The sequence below is a fragment of the Taeniopygia guttata genome, chromosome 25 (genome assembly GCF_048771995.1).
Source record: "Taeniopygia guttata chromosome 25, bTaeGut7.mat, whole genome shotgun sequence".
NCBI classification, from domain to species: Eukaryota; Metazoa; Chordata; class Aves; order Passeriformes; family Estrildidae; genus Taeniopygia; species Taeniopygia guttata.
In genome coordinates, this window is record NC_133050.1 from 5648919 (window position 1) to 5667963 (window position 19045).

General features: G+C 57.1%; 1 protein-coding gene across 15 annotated transcripts in view; it reads left to right on the top strand.

Annotated features, from left to right (window-relative positions):
- Positions 1 to 18641, top strand: part of MEF2D (myocyte enhancer factor 2D) — an 81123-nt gene extending 62482 nt beyond the window's left edge. For 7 of the 15 annotated variants that reach the window (XM_030291510.4, XM_072918625.1, XM_030291517.4 and 4 more), the window contains 7 exons: positions 934 to 990; positions 2730 to 2804; positions 4458 to 4648; positions 6048 to 6068; positions 9124 to 9253; positions 13246 to 13489; positions 14880 to 18641. In XM_030291510.4, coding sequence (XP_030147370.4) covers positions 934 to 990; positions 2730 to 2804; positions 4458 to 4648; positions 6048 to 6068; positions 9124 to 9253; positions 13246 to 13489; positions 14880 to 15210 — 1049 coding nt within the window. In that variant the 3' untranslated portion in view covers positions 15211 to 18641. The remainder of the gene's footprint in view (positions 1 to 933; positions 991 to 2729; positions 2805 to 4457; positions 4649 to 6047; positions 6069 to 9123; positions 9254 to 13245; positions 13490 to 14879) is intronic. The other 8 variants (XM_030291520.4, XM_072918627.1, XM_030291522.4 and 5 more) reach the window with 3 other exon arrangements.
- The last annotated feature ends 404 nt before the right edge of the window (positions 18642 to 19045 follow it).

Sequence of the window (19045 nt, forward strand, 5' to 3'; positions counted from 1 at the left end):
TGTCACATCTAGTGAGTCATTTCACCCTTTCTCAGACCATACCGTGTTTTGGGACCAATCCTGCTCCCATATGGGGAGATACTGTGCTTCCCTGCACATCTCAGCCCTCCCACCCTCCTCCAGCTTTCAGGGGCAAAGCCGAGAGCCACGGGCTGGATAAAGATTGGTGTCTCAGGTTTCCCCATCTGGGCTGCGAAGGGCTGGGCAGGGGTTAGAGGTGGGGTTTGGCACCGAGAGCCCCTTGTTGGCCAGCCCAGGGCTCCGGGTTGACTGCGGTCGCAGCTCCGGAGCCTCCGCGCCGGCTCTTGGCTGCAGTCGCCGCCCGCGGCGTGGTCAGGCAGCCCCGGCTGGGGAATAGGTGGCTTTCAGAAATAACTTCATAACAAGGCAGAAGAAAGATCAAGTCTTCTTCCAGGCCAGGCAAAACGTTCTGGTTTTTGGGAATAAAAAGGTCTAGTTTCTCCCAGCCTGGTGGGGAGCGTCAGCGCTTTGCTGAAGTGTGGGGACCATGGGAGTGGGGATTGCTGTGGCATCCTGGCAGTGTGGGGTGGTTTCCACTCGGTGTGAGCATTACAGGGGGGATTTTGTTTCCTGTCATGCTGCTGGGGCTCTCTCTCCCCCAGCAGCACCAGCTCTGTGTCCCCCAAAGGGGGGCTTGGAATAAAATAGCCACAGTGTTTTCCAAGCTGCCTCCTTTGGAACAGGCTCCTGTGCACCTGGCTCCTTCCCAAAGGAAACGGATCTGCCTGGATAACGTTTCCCAACCTGATCACCAGGAATGCTGCTCGTTTTGGCCAGGACTTTCTCCCCAGGAAGGCAGTCCTGCTTTTCTTTCCTCTGCCTTCTTCCACCATGCCCCCTGCCCCCCAAAAAGCAGGATGTTCACCCAGTTCCTGCGCTGATGCTGATCCCATCTCTCCTCTTGCTTTCCAGGGGCGATGCTTGGGGGAGACCTGAACAACACGAACGGAGCCTGCCCCAGCCCCGTGGGTGAGTAAGGAGCCTTTCAGCCCCGTGCCCCTGGCTCCGTGTGACACTCCTGCCCTCGGTCTCCCCGCATGTCCCATGGGGTTTTGCTTTGCTGTTGGGCCCTGCTGGTCCATAGGGAAGCCCTGGGGAGGATTGTGCTGCTCTTGGCGATGGGAGGAGCTGGCATGTGGAGCTCCAGGCCAGTGCCTTTGCTGTGGGAGCTGCTTTCAGTGGAGACCACAGTGACCGAGTACTCTCCATCTACCCAGGATTCTGGGGAGAGCTGGAGAGCAGGGAGGTGACCCCCAAAGACTGGGATTTGGGTAGCTCTGGTTTCAGCTCCTGGTGCTGCAGCCAATTCTCCGCCTCCCTCGGGTGATCAATTAACACCCAGTTCCTCCTCGTGCTTGGGCCCTATAAAGGAACTTTACTGCAAGGAAAAAAAGCTCATTAAGAGCCTTTTCCACTGTGAGAGCCTCAGTGCTAATGAGGCTCAGGCCTCATGGCTCAGCTCCTCAGCTGTAAAATGCACTAACTATATCTCCATCCCCACGTCTGCCTCTGCCATCTGCAGGCTGAAGATGTTGGGCCACTGCTGGTGTAGGCACAGCCCAAAAACCAGCAACAGCCCTGGGTACTGCTGGGAAGCAGCTGCTGCTGCTGGCACTGGGCTTGGCAGTGCTCCCAGGCTTGGCAGGGTAGATGCCATCCATCCCAGGGCAAAGGCAGCCTTGCTCCTGAGCCTGACTCCTCACCCCTTCTGGGCCTTTTTGCAGGAGGTGTCCAGCCGACAGCACGGAGGAGGAATGTGGAATTCCACATTGCCCCAGTTAAAACCAAACTGGAGCCAGGTCCCACTGGTTTTTGGGTGGGGTTGGTCCAGTTGTGGTTCTGCAGCACCGTGGCTGCCCAACTCCATCCCCTACACTGTGGCTACTGCCAGGAATGGCCATTTCCCTGTGCTGGGCAGGATTTCTTCGCAGAGCAAACCCTGCCAGGGTGGTCTGTGGGCCAGCGTCTCCCGGGGTTCTCAGGGCCCCCAGCACGGAGCTTTGCTGATCCTTGAGGGCAGAGGGAAGGGGCCGTGGTGCCGCAGCCCCCGGGCAGCTCCAGGGCCCGTTCCCCCGCAGCCGCCCCCATGTCAGCTGTCGGAGCAGCCATGGCGGGTGCAGAGCTTGGCAGGGCCCGTGAATGTCAGCATTGACGTCACCGAAGCATTCCCTGCGTTCCTGCTGCCACTGCAGGAAATGGGTGTGAGGAGCAGGGGCAGCCCGGCTGTGGCCAGCCTGTGCTGCCCCCAGACCCTCCCCGGGGCTCCCCTCCTGCCTCTGGGAGGGGATTGTGGCTCTGGCTTCGGCTCTGGCACTGCGCTTGCAGTTTTCAAATACCTGGTGCGTTCTTCCTCCTCCTCCTCCTCCTCCTCCTCCTTCTCCTCCCTTGCAGTCTCTGCAGCACTGAGTGATCACCTGCTGCCTCTGAGTCATCAGCTGCGGGTGCCTCTGGCCGGATCCTGCAGTGATGTCGCTGTATCCCTGCGTCCTGCCCACGCTCCGTGGCGTGTGCCACCCTCAGGACGCAGCACCCCGCGCACCCCGCCTGGCCCGTGGGGGGATGCTGAGCCCTGACTGTCCCCGCTCAAACTCACGCTAGGGTGGTGCAAAGGCAGGCCAGAGTGCTCCTCTTTTAGACTCTTTTTGTGGTGGGGGCCCTTGGTTGGGAAGTCCTGGTGGGAGTGTAGCCCTTCTCTCTCTGGCTCACAGGGCTGGCCGGATCCGTGCTGGGTGGACATGGCAATGACAGCAGCAGTGACAGCCCAAGGCCACCCATCTTTGGGGGTGAGTGGCAGCACTGGAACCCAAACCAGCTCCTCTCCAGCACAGGGAGCCACCCCAACCCACACCCCAGGTGATACAGAGATAACGGGATGTGCCTCAAAGAGGGAGTCACCATGGGAGCCCCATGTGCATCCGTGCCAGTGGTGCCTTGGGAAGGAGAATATCAAGGGGTTTAACATTTCTTTTGGCTTTTCCATGGCCACCAGCACTGTGGGTAGCCACGGTCACCTGAGGAATTTCTGCACCTTCTTTGTTAATAAATCTAAAAGCCAGTGCCCCTGTGAGCAGGATTCCAGCAGTTCACAGTGCACAGAGGTGCCAGGGCCTGATGCACCAGGCACATGCCTTATGCATGGCTGCTCAAGGTGATTTGGGACTGGGAGAACACCTCACTGTGGACAGGAAGGCTGGTCCTCTCCCTCCATCAGGGACACAGATGCCACAGTGGCCAGCCTGCAGCAGCCTGGCCACCGTGGGTGTCACTGGGGCAACACCTTCTGTCCCTGGTGCCATCTGTGGGACCAGAGCTGTGGCTCTGAGCCCCTGTGCCTGGTCCAGCCTGTCCCTGGTGCCATCTGTGGGACCAGAGCTGCGGCTCTGGGCAGCATCACCACCCCCTGTGCCTGGTCCAGCCTGTCCCTGGTGCCATCTGTGGGACCAGAGCTGCGGCTCTGGGCAGCATCACCACCCCCTGTGCCTGGTCCAGCCCGTCCCCGCTGTGTCCAGCCCAGGACAGCTCCGGAGGGGCAGGGTTGGCGCTCAGCCCCCACACGCTGCGGCTGCGGCGTCGCTGCCACCAGCCGCCTGCTGAAATGCAGATGCAGCGCAATGGTAGATGTGATTAATAATGCAATCAGCGACCTATTTTTCCCGGTCTAACGTGCAATGAATATGAGGGCTGAATCCTGGTGATTGCTGAACGCCTTTCTATCTTTGGGGCCTATTCATGAAAAAAAAACCAGCCCTCATCAGAACAGTAATCTGATCCAATTTATTCCTTTCCTGATGTTCATCAAATCTTTTCCTTTTAATTTTTTTTCTTCCTTTCCTTTCTTCTTTTTTTTTTCCCCTCTCTTTGCACATAAAATCCTTAAGTGGGGCAGCAGGAGGAGGAGAAGGAGGGAACCTTAGATCTTCAAAGGGGCAGTGGGAGCAGTGAACTGAGTCTTCACTCTGCCACAGCCCCTTTTCACTGCCCCAGTACCATAAAGCGACCTTAAAAGTGAATGTGCCAGTAATTACCCGTCTTGGCAGGGCTGCGGTGCCCAGGCAAAGCGGGGAGCGAGCCTGGCTGTAGATCAGGCTCTGAGATTTGCTGGGTGTCACTGCAGGAACAAGGGGGAGTCCCTGCAGGTTGAGGAGCTGCACTGTGGGCTCGGGGCTACTGCCTGTCCTGGCTTCACCCCGCTGGATGAACCTGCTGCGGTGCACGAGGGTTTTGGGGAGCCTGGGGGACGCAGTGCTGCTCTTCCACACGGAGGAGCACTCATGGAGCACTCAGGGAGCCCCACTGCAGCACCACTCACCGTGCATATGTTCACCACCGCAGCGTGTTCATCACCACGCATTCACCATTGCGCCGCGTTCACCACCGCGTGTCCAACCATCGCCGTGCCTTCACCCCCTTCCTCTCTGCCACCCGTGTTCCTGCAGGAAATGGCTACGTCAGCGCCCGAGCCTCCCCGGGTCTCCTTCCCGTGTCCAACGGCAGCAGCCTGGGCAAGATCATCCCGGCCAAGTCGCCGCCGCCGCCCGCGCACGGCGCGCAGCTGGCCGCCAACAGCCGCAAGCCGGACCTGCGCGTCATCACCTCGCAGAGCGGCAAGGGGCTGATGCACCACCTGGTGAGTGCCCACAGCTCCGCAGGGCTGCCAGCCGGGCGGGAGGGGTCCTGTGCCAGCGGGCAGGCTGCCAGGGAGCTCGGTGTGTTGGTGGGAGCTGTCCTGGAGGGGAGATCCGAGGAGGAAGGCTTGGGTTCCTGCCTGCAGCATCCTCGGTGGTGCAAACCCTGTAGGAGACTGTTTGTCCCCCATGCATGGTGCAAACCCTGTGGGAAGCACCACTCTGATCTGTTTGTGCCCCATGCATGGTGCAAACCCTGTTTTAACCACCACTCTGACCTGTTTGTGCCCCATGGATGGTGCATACCCTGTGGGAAGCACCACTCTGATCTGTTTGTGCCCCATGCATGGTGCAAACCCTCTGTCAGGCACCACCACTCTGACCTGTTTGTGCCCCATGGACAATGCAAACCCTCTGTCAGGCACCACTCTGACCTGCTTGTGCCCCATGGACAGTGCAAACCCTGTTTTAACCACCACCCTGACCTGTTTGTGCCCCATGGACAGTGCAAACCCTGTTTTAACCACCACTCTGACCAGTTTGTGCCCCGTGGATGGTGCAAACCCTGTGGGAAGCACCACTCTGACCTGTTTGTGCCCCATGGACAGTGCAAACCCTGTTTTGGGCACCACTCTGACCAGTTTGTGCCCCATGGACAGTACAAACCCCGTTTTAACCACCACTCTGACCTGTTTGTGCCCCATGGCTGGTGCAAACGCTGTGGCAGCCTGTTTGTGCCCCATGGCTGGTGCAAACCCTGTTTTAACCACCGCTCTGACCTGTTTGTGCCCCATGGACAGTGCAAACCCTGTTTTAACCACCACTCTGACCTGTTTGTGCCCCATGGACAGTACAAACCCTGTTTTAGGCACCACTCTGACCTGTTTGTGCCCCATGGCTGGTGCAAACCCCGTTTTAGGCACCACTCTGACCTGTTTGTGCCCCATGGACAGTGCAAACCCTCTGTCAGGCACCACTCTGACCAGTTTGTGCCCCATGGACAGTACAAACCCTGTTTTAACCACCACTCTGACCAGTTTGTGCCCCGTGGATGGTGCAAACCCTGTTTTAGGCACCACTCTGACCTGTTTGTGCCCCATGGACAGTGCAAACTCTGTTTTAACCACGACTCTGACCTGTTTGTGCCCCATGGATAGTGCAAACCCTGTTTTAACCACCACTGTGACCTGTTTGTGCCCCATGGCTGGTGCAAACCCTGTTTTAGGCACCACTCTGACCTGTTTGTGCCCCATGGACAGTACAAACCCTGTTTTAACCACCACTCTGACCAGTTTGTGCCCCGTGGGAGTGAGGGCACGGTGCCAGCGGGCGCAGTCGGGCGGGGTTGGGGTGCTGGCGCTAACGGTGCCTCTCGGTTCTCTCCCTGTATTCCCCGGACAGACCGAGGACCACTTGGCTCTGGTGAGTTCCCCTCTGAACGTGCATGGCGTGTGCTGGGACGTGGGCTGGTCCTGCCCTGGCTTGGCGAGGCGTGGGGCACACAGAGGGGTGGGCACAGCTCCCTGTGTTGGGCATGCGGCGGGATGTGGGCACCAGCGTTACGTCCAATCCTGCTGCAGAAAATAAATCCCGAGGAAAACACACTTTGAGGAAAACCGAGTTCCCCTGTGCAAAAGAAGGAGCTGGAATGAGCTGCAAAGTGCCTGTTTCTCCACCAAGGCCAAAATTGCTGTGTCGGTCCCCCTGGGGAGGTCAGCCAGGGTCCCTTTGGGGACTGTGGAGCTGAGCTGGGCACTGCCACTGCCCTGGACCTGCCCATGGGGCTTCGCTGGAGCCACCACAGCTATAGCACAGGAAGACCTGGCCCACTGCCAGTACATGAGAGACAGGGAGTAAATCAGGCTCTTCCCATATTAAAGATATTATTTAAAGCCTGTGTAAATCCACTGGCTGGCTAGTACCCTCCCTAAACGTCCCTTGTGCACAGGGCAGTTTGTTGTGTTATTTTTATGGCTTTTTTCCCTCTCCCTGCCAGCAAAGTGAATGCCACCTTGTTTGTGGCAAGGATTCACTCTGCTCTGCTGCTATTCTGGTGCAGGCAGCTGGGACACAGGTCAGCTCAGCAAGGGAAGGGCAAGAGCTGCTGCGGGATGCAGGTCACGCAGCCAGGGAAAAGCTCTCCAAAAACACAGGAGAAGGCCAGTCCCTCTGCCAGCCTGCACCGAGACACTCTTGGCCAGGGCAAGGGTGGGCCAGAGCTTTGGCAGACGTGAATTCTGCTGCTCTTCGTGTCCCCAAACCCTTCTTGCTTAGTGGCCCCCTTCCAGCATCTGTGTGCCTCAGTTTCCCCGTGTGTGGAGGGAGAGCAGTCACTCCCCACCTCCCCATCTGCTCGTTCCTGATCCCTCTGCCCGGGGCATTCCCTGGCTACATGCTGAAGCAGCATTAGGTGAAAATCCACTGGGGTGGCATTTGCAGTTTTAATTGTTGGTCTGAATTAACCTGAAGTGAAAAACGTCCTCACCCCAGCCAAGGTGGCAGCAGTGAGGTGGAGGGTGATGGAATGTGGGCAGGGTGGCACAGGGACCTTGGCACTGCTGGATCAGGAAGGGGACTGCAGAGTGTTGTCCCTGCAGATCCCTCCTGCCTGGTGCAGATGCCCCCTGCTCTGCTAACCTTCTCCCCAGATTTGCTCCTGCCATATTGCTCAGCCTACACACCAGATCCTCTCTCCAAATGGCAGCTCCCACCTCTTTGCAGGCAGCTGTGAGATGAGTCAGAATCCCTCTGCTGCGTCCCCACTGCCCGCAGCCCCAGCCCTGCCACCTCAGCGCTGCTCCTGCAGCTCTGAGCCTTCTCTCCTCCCTCTGAGGGCTCAGAGAGATGTCCCCCCATCACCCTCCTGACACTCCAGGGGCAGCAGGGTCCATTCAGTGCATCCCTTCCCTGGGAGCATGCTGCATGGTGTGTTACCAGCTGGAATGGCAGTGTTGTCTGTGGGCACGATGTAGGGGGCAGCTTGCACACCTCCTCCCTGCATGGATTGTGGTGAAAATCGGTGTGCTTTCCCCAGTGCAGCTGGGGCTGACCTCCCCACACTCGCCTTGTGCCGTCAAGGAGGTTCCTGGGGGTGTCCCACCAGCCCAGCCCTGTGGCACGGCCACGCTCGTCCTGTGCCCTCCCAGGGAAGCCACAGAGCCCTGGAGAGCGGGGCAGAAGGGATGGGGCTGTGGGGGCTGCATCCCACTGGGCTGGCTCAGGGTCTCGTGCAGGCAGCACAGGGACAGGGCTGTGCCTTTGTGAGCACATTCCTTGTCGTGTCCTTAACCCACAGCAGCGGGCACCCAAGGGTGGCTGCTGTGCCAGGAAAACCCACCCCTGCAGCCCCCCACAGCTTTAGCAATCAGAGCCCTGCTAATCTCCTTCTCCAGGCCACAGGAGGCACCTGGGGCTGGGCACTGTGTGGGCGCAGGGTGAGCAAATCCTGCACAGTCAGGTGCTGTACCCTCTGCAGGTGGCCAGGGCAGGGTTTTAGCCTCCAGCCTTGTCCCAGGAGAGTCTCCCTGGCCGTGGGGAAGCATTGCAGAGTCTGTGCCCAGCCCTGCAAGGCCCTGGGAGCCCTCAGTCCCACAGGAAGGCTGCTCACTGTGCCCCTGCCAGCCTCGTGCCAGGCGTGGTTTAAGCTGGGCACTGCCCCAGTCTTCACAGGGTGACGTGTGCTGGTCTGCTTCGGATTAGAGTCAAGCCTCTTGAGTCTGATTTAAATCAGATCAGCAGAGACAGCCCAGATTATCTGCCTTGTAAACAGGGCTGAACCTGACCTGTAGATCTGCCCACATAACTGCCTGGAAGCCCGTGGTGGGAGGTTGGTGTGCACCTGTCCAAGGGCAGAATTTTACCCCAGTGGACCTGCTAATACCTGAGTCACCAAAACCTTGTGAGGACACCAAGCCAGCAGGCTGCTGAGCGCTGGACTTCGAGTTTAGGGATTCCAGAGTGCCTTTGAAATCCTGAGGGCAATGCTTAGCATCCTCAGCTTCCCTTGAGGCACGGGCTTGTTCTTGGCCAGAGCTGCATGGAGGAGATGCAGGCTCTGTGCTGCCTCAGCCGGTCTTGGTTTGCTTTGGTCTCTCTGTCACTCCTTGGAAGCTCAGCAAGGCTCACATGCAACCTCTGGGAAGCAGTGAGGAATTGTCTGAGCCTCCTGCTGACGTTCCCCTCCATGCACACAGGGGCATGGCTGGTGCTGGTGGCTGCAGCCCAGCCCTGGGCAAGAAGGGGACTCAAGGCCACCACCTGCAGATGAGTGTCACAGGGTCCAGAGTGTCAGTAGCTGGTGTGGTTTGTACTTTGCTCGTTTGCAGTGTGGAATGGCCAGAGGATCAATCCTGCCTGTCCCACGGTCTCCATGCTCAGCTCCAGTGCATGCCCAGGGGGTCTGAGGGTGGCCACCACCCACAGAAAGGACTGAGTCCAACCATTTGGGCTTTAACTCCCTCCCTGTTTGCTCCCACAGCAAAACACACAGCGGCTGGGTGTCTCTCAAGCAACTCACTCTCTGACCACACCAGTTGTTTCTGTGGCTACTCCGAGTTTGCTGACACAGGGGCTGCCCTTCTCAGCCATGCCCACAGCGTACAACACAGGTAAGACATGGCCAGGGAGGGCTGGGACACAGGCAGGACATGGCCAGGGAGGGCTGTGACACGGGTGGGACATGGCCAGGGAGGGCTGGGACACAGGTGGGACATGGCCAGGGCAGGGCTGGTGTCGGAATCTGTGGGTATTGGTGATTCTGAGATTGTAGAAAGTCTCTGTCTGTCTGCCCCGTTGCCAAAGCAGAAGCCATAATTGGTCTGTGCTGTTTCAAGGTTGTTTATTCTGTTTATCTCTAACATGTTCTGCTGCCCTGCCGCAGCTCTGTCCTGCAGGGCAGCGTGTGGGGCTCTGCCCTCAGTGGGATGGTACAAACATTAAATACCAGAAACTACCTGTGCTGGATTTACAATAACGTGCCAATATCTGTCACCTACGTTGGACAGTGTGTCCCCAGCCTGAACCAACAGAAAAATGCCAACACCACAGTGAAACATGGAGGGCATGAAGAAGGAGAAAAAGGACAAGGCACACCCAATTTCCTCCATCTTGTCCCCTCTGAACCCCTAATCTAGAAACCTAAAATTTTACTTTTGCACCCGTGTCACACTTAATTATTACTCTTATCAAACACTCAAAGCTTGTAATTCATCTTGTAAGATTGAAAACTCTTTTCCATAGACAGAGATCACAGACAGTGTCTCTCGAGGCTCTATACAGGGCAGTTCCTGACCCCTGCCAGGGTCCCAGAGCTGCCAGGGCAGCCAGAAGGAAGCCCTGGATTCCCACAGGCTGGGACACAGGTGGGACATGGCCAAGGTAGGGTTCTGACACAGGCAGGACCTGGCCAGGGCAGGGCAGGGCAGGGCTCTCACACCAGAGGGAAATGTGCTGCTGCAGGCACGTGCCCGGTGCTCCCGAGCAGCTGCAGTGGTGCTCGTGGAACTCTCCACTGCAAGATGTGGCTGAGTGCAAGAGTTCCACAGGACTAAAATCAGGGGGAACCTCATTATGGAAGTGGTGAGAGCTCATTGTGAGGGCTGGTGTAGCCCATTGCACCGTGCAAGTGGATGCTAATTACAGCTGCACCCATCCCCGGGCTCTCAGAGCTCAGGGGGTGTTGTAATAATGACAACAAGCGTAGGCCCCTCCAAAAGTTGGGGAAGAATGCAAACCAACCTGCTCATAGGCACATCTGATTTGGGCTGGTGGATTGAAATCAGCCCGAGGCAACAGTGACAGTGCACTCGCCCAAGCAGAAGGGTTGTTCATCTCCCACCTGTCAGACCTCCACCAAGACTTTGAGGACTTGCTGGCTGCCTGTGTAACTTGTTCTGGCTCAGAGAAAAGTTTGCAAAAATGTAAAAAAGCTGCTTGTCTGGAAGAACCCAGAGCTGGCATGTTGGATACTCCCTCTCCTAATTAGTAGGTGTAGTCCCAAAGATGCTGGTTGTGCGTGATGAGGCTCCTCTCCCTGCGTGACCATGTGGTTTGCCAGCCAGGCTGGGCACAGCCAGACTCCCCAAAATAGGTTTTAATTGAGCCCTGTGCCTCTGCTCAGAGCGGAGGCGCCTGAATTTCAGCTCTCTGTAGTTATTTTTCCTCCCAGCTGACCATGGGTGTTCCTGCCCAGGTGTTTGCTGTGGGGGTGAGCTTCGGGGGCTGTAGGGTGCAAACTCTGACCCTGGCAGTTCTGTTCATTGGATAGGAATTGTCTTGATTTGTGAAGGGTCTGGAGCACAAGGAGCTGAGGTGGCTCAGCCTGGAGAAAAGGAGGCTCGGGGGGGACTTTGTCACTCTCCACAACTCCCTGACAGGAGGGGACAGCCAGGGGGAGTTGGGCTCTGCTTCCAGGTAACAAAAGGGCAGGACAAGAAGAAACTGCCCCAGGTTGTGCCAGGGGAGCTTTAGGTGGGATATTAGGGAACATTTCTATGTGGAAAAGGTGTTCAGGCTTTGGAACAGACTGCCTGGGGCAGAGGTGGTGTCACCATGCCTGGAGGGGCTTAACAGACTGTGACACTTGGGGACATGGGTTAGTGGTGGCCTTGGCAGTGCTGGGGGAGCAATTGGGTGGTGTTGGAGAGCCTTTCCAGCCTTTCCAGTGATTCTGTGGTGCTGCAGAGGTGATTGTTGGTGGGTGGTGGAGGGTGCAGATGCCCTGAGCAAACTCCCAGCCTGGAGCGCTGCCACTTGTTCTTGCCAGGACTCACTGTTGGTTGGGTGGGTACTGCCACCAGCTGTGCTGAGCTGCCCCCCGGCCAGAGTTACGTGCCCTTTCCTGTGCTGGGGTGTCAGACCTGCCCATTCCCAGCTCTGTGATCTGGACAGGGGCAGCCAGTGTCACCAGTGAGTGTCAGGAGCTCCCAAAGCAGAGCAGCAGCGGGTGGAGGATGGTGTGGAGCAGGGAAGCCGGTGCCAGGATGTTGGGTGGGGTGTGCCGGGGATTTGGCAGCAGTTCAGCACCAGCACAGCCACCTCTGTGTGTGCTGCTGGGGTGGGGACGGCCGAAACCACAAGACACCCAAAATTAGAGCTAGAAGGGGGCAGGAGAGGGTGTGAGGAGGCTTTGCTGGGTGTCTGTGTCAGGCTGACATGGCTGACCGAGGTTTGACCATCTCCTGAAGGAGCAGCACTTTCCTCCCTGGCTTTCTCCACCAGCACAACCCTTTGTAAAATCCCCACCTGGTAGGAGGTGCCCCACTGGGATTTTCTGTGGGTTCTACATGGGAAAGGCAGGAGTTGGGGGGAAGGGTCCCGAGGTTCCGGGTGCCCTGGAGGGGGTGGGAACAGTGTGGAGGAGGGAGTCCCGGGGTGTGAGGGGCTCTGGAGGGGTGGGAACAGTGTGGAGGAGGGGGTCCCGGGGTTTGGGGTGTCCTGGATAGGGGGGTCATGGTGGCAGCTCCGTGTCCCCATGGCGGGCAGGGAGCGCCCCCTGCTGCCACCCGGGACACGGCGCGCGTGGGGCTGTCCCAGCCGTGGGTGGGGCTGTCCCAGGTACGCCCCAGGTTCAGGTGAGGGTGCCCCAGGCTCAGGTGAGCGTGCCCCGGGTACAGATGGGGATGACCCAGGTTCAGGTGAGGGTGCCCCAGGTACAGGTGAGGGTGCCCCAGGTACAGATGGGGATGCCCCAGGTTCAGGTGAAGGTGCCCTGGGCACAGGTGAGGGTGCCCCAGGCACAGATGGGATGTCCCAGGCACAGATGAAGGTGCCCCAGGCACAGGTGAGGATGCCCCAGGTTCAGGTGAGGATGCCCCAGGTTCAGATGAGGGTGCCCCAGACACAGGTGAGGGTGCCCCAGGTACAGATGGGATGCCCCAGGCACACATGAAGGTGCCCCAGGTACACATGAAGGTGCCCCAGGCACAGGTGGGTGTCAGCTGCCAGGGTTTGCTGCTCCAGGAGGGGAGGAAGTGTGTCTGGCCCCGTACATTTGACTGGAGGGGGCTCTGGGGGTCTCACATGTTCATGGCCCTTCTGGGGGGAGCCAGACACGGCTCCATCATGGGGCTGCCCTGGCCACTGCTGTGCCTGGGGGGCAGGGGCACTGGTGGGTGTTGTGGAGGGTGGAGGTCCTGCCAGCAGCTCATGTCCTGAGGGTGGAAGACAACTGGATATTGGAGGAAATCGTTTACGCTGAGGGTGGTGAGGCACTGGCACAAGTTGCCCAGAGGAGCTGTGGCTGCCCCATTCCTGGAAGTGTCCAAGGCCAGGTTGAACAGGGCTTAGAGCAGCCTGGGACAGTGGGAAGTGTCCCTGCATGTTGGACTAGATGGCCTTTAAATGTCCCTTCACTGATGGAGTGTTTGGTCATAGGCTGGACTGGATCTCAGAGGTCTTTCCAGCCTGACTGATTCTGTGACTCCACCGAGCCATCCACACACACGCGCTGTGTCCTCTGGCAGCATCCCCGTGCCACTTGCAGCACGAGCTGCAAGTTGTGCATCTGTGTCTCTGGTGTGTCTCCATCCCCCCTCAGTGCCCGGGGCACGGTGGGGGCAGGTTTGGCGTGGAGGTGACTGCAGGGCTCCTTCCCTTGCAGATTATCAACTGACGAGCGCTGAGCTGTCCTCGCTGCCCGCCTTCAGCTCGCCTGGAGGGCTGTCCCTGGGCAACATCTCTGCCTGGCAGCAGCAGCAGCAGCAGCAGCAGCAGCAGCAGCAGCAGCAGCAGCAGCAACAGCAGCAGCAGCAACAGCAGCAACAACAGCAGCAGCAGCAGCCACAGCAGCCGCAGCAGCAGCCGCAACAGCAGCACCTGGTCCCGGTGTCACTAGGAAACTTAATGTAAGTGACACCAGAGGGAAATGGGGAGTCCCTCTGGGGTGCCACCCCTGCAGAGCCTCAGCTGGGACTGCTCTGGGTTCTCCAGACTGCCCAGGCTGCGTTCTGGGGGCAGGAGCTGTGTGCCCGTGCACAGCTGGCTTGTGGGGGCTGGCGAGTCCTGTCCCTGTCACTGTCCCTGCTGAGGTCAGGGTACCTGGGGACGCTCTGAGAGCCTCGTGCTGCTGCCTGTCCACAGTGGCACTGATCCTGCACTCACCTGGGGGAGCTGAGAATGGGCCAGAGGCTGTGTTAGATGGGATGGACAGTGCAGGATAAGGTGCCTGGAATTGTGCCCTGCTGGTGTGGAAGAAGGTGGCTTTTAGTATTGCAAAGTGATTGCTTTTCTCCAGGGCAGAAAATACAGGCACTTGCATCTTAGAGCAGGATTTTGGATCTGCTTTTACTCTGGAATAAAGCACCCATACACAGAATTACAGTCAACATGATAATTTAAGCCACTTGCCTGTGATCACATTGAGACCATGGGACAAAGAGAGGCAGGAGTTGAGGAGGGGGATCCGTGAGTGCCCCAGCCATGAGTCAAAGACATTTCCACCATGAAGGGATGGGTGGATGCATGGATGGATGCATGGATGGGGAGATGCATGGTGAGATAAATAGAGGACTGGAAGGATGGACAGAGGCAGGGGTGGGATAGGTGGATGAGTGGAGGAATGGATGGAGGGGTGGATGGATGGGTGGACCAGGTTTTTGTGTAGGAGTTTAGTGTTTCCTCACTGCCTGGTGCATGTTTTCCAGGCAGGACAGGCAGCAGCTTCCTCAGTAGCTACCTGGATCTCCTGCACCAGTGGGGCTGTAGGATGTGTGGAAACCCTGGACAAAATTTTGTGCTGCAGAGGTTGAGGTTCCCAGTTTTGAGCAAAACCACCTGGCTGGGCCATGTGCTGGGTCTGTGCAGCCCAGAGGGACGCAGGGGCAGAGCTGTAGGCACACCCATGCCTTTGGGCCACTGCTGAGGGACAGTGGGTGGGATTGGGGCTGGATCATGGGGTGCTGGTGGAGGAGGGATGCTGCCCACAGGCTCTGCTCCCAGCTCTGTGGTGATGCATCCTCGTGACTGCACGTGATTCTGAAGTCATAATTCTTCTTACGAATCCAGATTAATAATCCAATCCAAGTTTAGAATCATGGGTTCATTCAACTGTAGCATGTGAAAGTTCTGAATTCTGTGCACTGGAGAGTAGAAGGCCACCAAAAAGATAATAATAAGAGATTTCCCATTATCTCCTCCTCCATCTTTTTCTCCCCCTTCCTCCCCTTCTGCTCTCCTCTTTCTCCTCCTCCTCCTCCTCCTGTCCCAACCTCTCTCCCCCACCTTCCGGATGCCCAGACAAGGGAGTCACTTGTCCCACACCACCACTTTGACTGTCAACACCAATCCCAACATCAGCATCAAGTCCGAGCCCGTCTCGCCCAACCGGGAGAGGAACACTGCCACCCCGCTCAGCACCTTCCCCCACCAGCCCCGCCACGAGCCCACCGGCCGCTCGCCCGTCGACAGCCTCAGCAGCAACACCAGCTCCTACGAGGGCAGCAGCGAGCGGGACGACCCCGCCCGCCCCGATTTCGGCTCCTCTCTGGGCCTCCTGCGACCCACCAGCGAGCCCGAGGGGGAGAGCCCCTCCGTAAAGCGCATGCGCTTGGATACCTGGGTCACATAACGGGTCCCCACATCCCTGGGAGCTCCAGGAGGGGCTGGGAGGGGCAGGGGGGGGTGAAACGGGTGATGGGGATGGGCTGGGGTTGGGGGGGGAAGTTATCATAAACTGCCTGAGAAATAGCTTTAGGATTTTGTAGGCATTCGTTCTAGCGCAGCAGCAGGCGACGCATGCAGCACATACGGCGCTGCTCGGGAGCGGCCGGGGCTGTGGGGACGGGGGGCTGGAGGGGAATATCCCCAAATATTCCTCACCAAAACCAGCAGCCCCTCAGCAGGAACTCCTGGGATGTGGGGCCGCAGCCCTAAGGCAGAGCGCCGGCGGTGGGATGGGCTCCAGGGGCAGATGGGCACAGAGCACCCCAAAATGCACCTTCCTGGCCATCCCCGTGGGCCCCTGTGCAGGGAGGGGCAGCTCAGACATGAGGCAGCTCTCTGGAAGCTTGAAGGGCTTTGGTAGGTGCAAATTTTCCTCCAGAGGGGTTTTCCTCCAGCAGTTTTCCTAAAGGCAGAGGGCAGCTGGGAGAGCCCAGATCTGATACAGAGCAGGATGCAGCCACATCCACAGCCTGCTTGAGGCTCCTGGATCCTGGGAAGCTGCATGGGGAGTAAGAGGCAGATTTTCAAAGCTTAATCCCGTTTGCATGACAAGTGGATGCAGGCAGCATCCTTCCTACCAGAGCAGGGAACTCCTCTGTTCCTGAGCAGGGTCATTGGAACGCTGGAGTTCCCGTTTCCCAGGAAGGCTTCACCTCCACCTGGGCACAGCAGTTTGTGGAGAGGGGATGTTAGTGCTGGCTTTGAGAGCAGGTTGTGGATTTTAGCAAACAACATCCACAAAAGCATTTTGGAAATGTGTTCCCATTGCACGTGGGCCAAAGCTTTAAATCAGGGAAACGGGAAGAGATGATTTTTTTACTGAAAGATGCAACTGAAGTAATGATCCTAATGAGATTTTGCCTGAAGGTTTCTAGGCCTCAAAAGGCAACAGTGAGCTGTGCAGAAAATCTCCCTGAGCCTTGAGCAGTGATTCAGTGAAAGGAAAACGGAAAAACCAAGGAATTTCCTCATGTTGCCACTTGCTCTGGCAGTTTCCCAGGGATGGGTGTCAGCACCCTGATCCCAAAATGCATCAGCCTGCTCGTGGCTGGAGGGTTTGGAGGAGAAGGGGCCATTCCTGGCTGGCACAGCCGTCAGGGATGGGCTTTCTCCCTGCAGGTGCTCATGCTGGTCCCCCGTTCCCCTCCCAGCCTGCTGCCCTGTCACCCTGTGCAGGGCCACCCCAGCCCCACTGAGCCCTGGGCTCGCAGTCCCAAACTGGCACAAAACCTGCCCGGATGCCACCTTTGCCAGCTGGAGCCTGGCCAGCCTTGGGCTGTGGAGGAGCTGGGAGCTGCCTGGGGTTTGGCTGGACCCTGAGACAGAGCAAAGGGAGGGGAGCTGGGTCAGGGTGGGGTTTGTCCCCCTCCTGGATCCCTCTGCCGGGTGTCAGCAGCCAGCTCAGCCTTGGAATGAGGCAGATGGCATAAAAACATCCCAGGATGATGGCAAACCAGAAGCAAATTTATGGGGTTTGGTAAATTTTTCGCAACCAAGCATTTATCACAAAGTTTCTAATTGGAAAAACGAGACAAAAAAAGCTGATGATTATTGCGAAATGAATAGGGCGGCCTGAAGGGAGTGGTTGGAGGAGGAGAGGAAATCCCTCAGAAGTTGGGTGAAAATTAGAGACCTGATGGAGGGGTCAGAGCGGGGGGTGCTCAGCAGTGCCGGCGTTCTGGGTACCCTCACCAAGATCCCTGCACGGAGAGACGTGCCAGGCAAAATCCCCCCTTCCACACCTCCAAAGACCAAATTTCTGCCGCGAAGTTTTCCAAATGACCGTTTTATTCTTTTCCAACGATCAGTTTGGAATTCCCTCTCCTGTTCCCGTGCTCTGGGAAGGCCTTGGCTAGGCAAGAGGAGGAAAGGAGCCCTGGCAGGTTTTGTGCAGTTCGAGCCCCCCGTGTGCCCTCCCCGAGCCAAAGGCAGCGGGCAGCCGGGTCTCCCCTCCGGAATACCGGCGGCAGAAGCGGATCTCCTCCCTCCCTCCATCCCTGGCAGCCCTTGGGGAAGCAGGAGAGATGCTGAGGACCGTGGTCTTCCTCACCTGCACCGCCGCCCCGCCCCGGCCACGCCGGATGTACCGGACGCGCACCTGAGCTCTTTGCACGGCCTTGCTTTGGAAATTAGGCGGGATAATGACGTCTCATCGCTCTCGTTTTTTTTGTATTTTTGTTTTTGGTTTTGTTTTTCCTTCACAAAACAATAAACTCAACCCAACGAACCGGGAGCAGCGTGGCAGGAGGGCCCAGCACAGACCTCGGCCGGGAGCGGCAGCGGAGACCCCCCGGCACTCGACGCAACCGTCAAGGGGGGAAAAAACCCAAAAAAACCAAAAAAACCCATTTTTGCTCACGAACTTCACGCCCTGACTCCCGAGTTCACACTTCTGCCTGGAAGCTGAGAGCCTGGAAGACGCAGGAGGCAGGAGACAGAGGCTGGGTTACTCAGATCTGCCCGGGGCGGATCTGCGGCTGCGGGACTCCAGCACCCCTGGGTGCCACGGGCAAGTACAGCTCGTGGGGAGGTGGGGTGGCCTCACACCTCACACACGGCCTGGCTTCACCTTTGGGGGCTGCTTGTGGGGCTCTTCATTTTCTTGGGGGCTTGGGGTTATTTTATTATTATATTCTATATTTTTTTTTTTTTGTCCGGATCATTATCCTTTATCCCCCCCACCCCAGACTGTAGTATCTGGTAAACGCCTCCTAATTTTCAAAAGACAACGAGAAGAATGACAATCTAAGAAACCAACACCCTCCTTTGTGCTTCTATAAATATGTTTCTGATCTAATTTTATTTCTCGTGCTCATCTGTACTGTTGACAGTTACAATTGTGTATAATTTTTTTTTTTTTTAATTTGGAATTTTTTGCGTTGTATAGGGTTTAGTTTTAAAATATATATATATTTTCCATTTTTTAAAAAGGGGTGTTGCAAAAAAAAAATTGCACGATTTAAATGACAATAGTTAAAATGCTGCAGTTTTTAGAGATGTGGAAGCAAAATGGAGCTTATTTATTCTCAAAGGCTATAAAGGTGTAAAATGCATGAAGAAAAAAAACATTTACAAAAAAAAAAAAAAGACAAAAAAAGTGTAACCTGAACAAAGTGTAGCGTTAAAGATTTTAAAGGATGACAACAACAAGAAAAAAAAAGAAAAAACCAACAAAAAAACAGCTAATATATTGTGTTTGGGCTAGTTTGCTTTTGTTTTTAATTGTTCCTTTTTTGGAGAATGAAATACATTTGTGTATATTTTCATATAAGAAGTATGCACTGAGATGTTTCCAAACTGATATATTCCTTTCTAAACGTGTGGTTACTTACCAAAGTCTGTTTCTGATCTTTACCTTCCGAACCCTCTGCGGATCCCGCACCTGAGCACAGGTAAGCCGGGCTGGGGGCAGGGCGTGCCCCCTCCCCGCGGAGTGCCAAGGGGTGCCAGGGGGTGCCAGGGGGCAGAGCCGGGGGGCTGGCACGCCTGGGGGCTCTGACCCCGGCCCGGGAAGGCTGGACTTTCCCAGGGCTTGGCAGGGCTGGGTTTTGGGGGGCTGTGCCAGGGGCAGCGCTGCGGGGGCAGGTTTGGGGCACAGAGGAGGAGGAAGGAGGGGAGGAAGGAGAAGGCCACAAGGTGTGGCTCAGCTGCAGGAGCAGGGATGGGGTGGGAAGTTGTCTGCCCAGCCCTGGAGGAGGTCTGGGGATGGAACAGGACCCTAAGTATGGTGGATAGAGCCT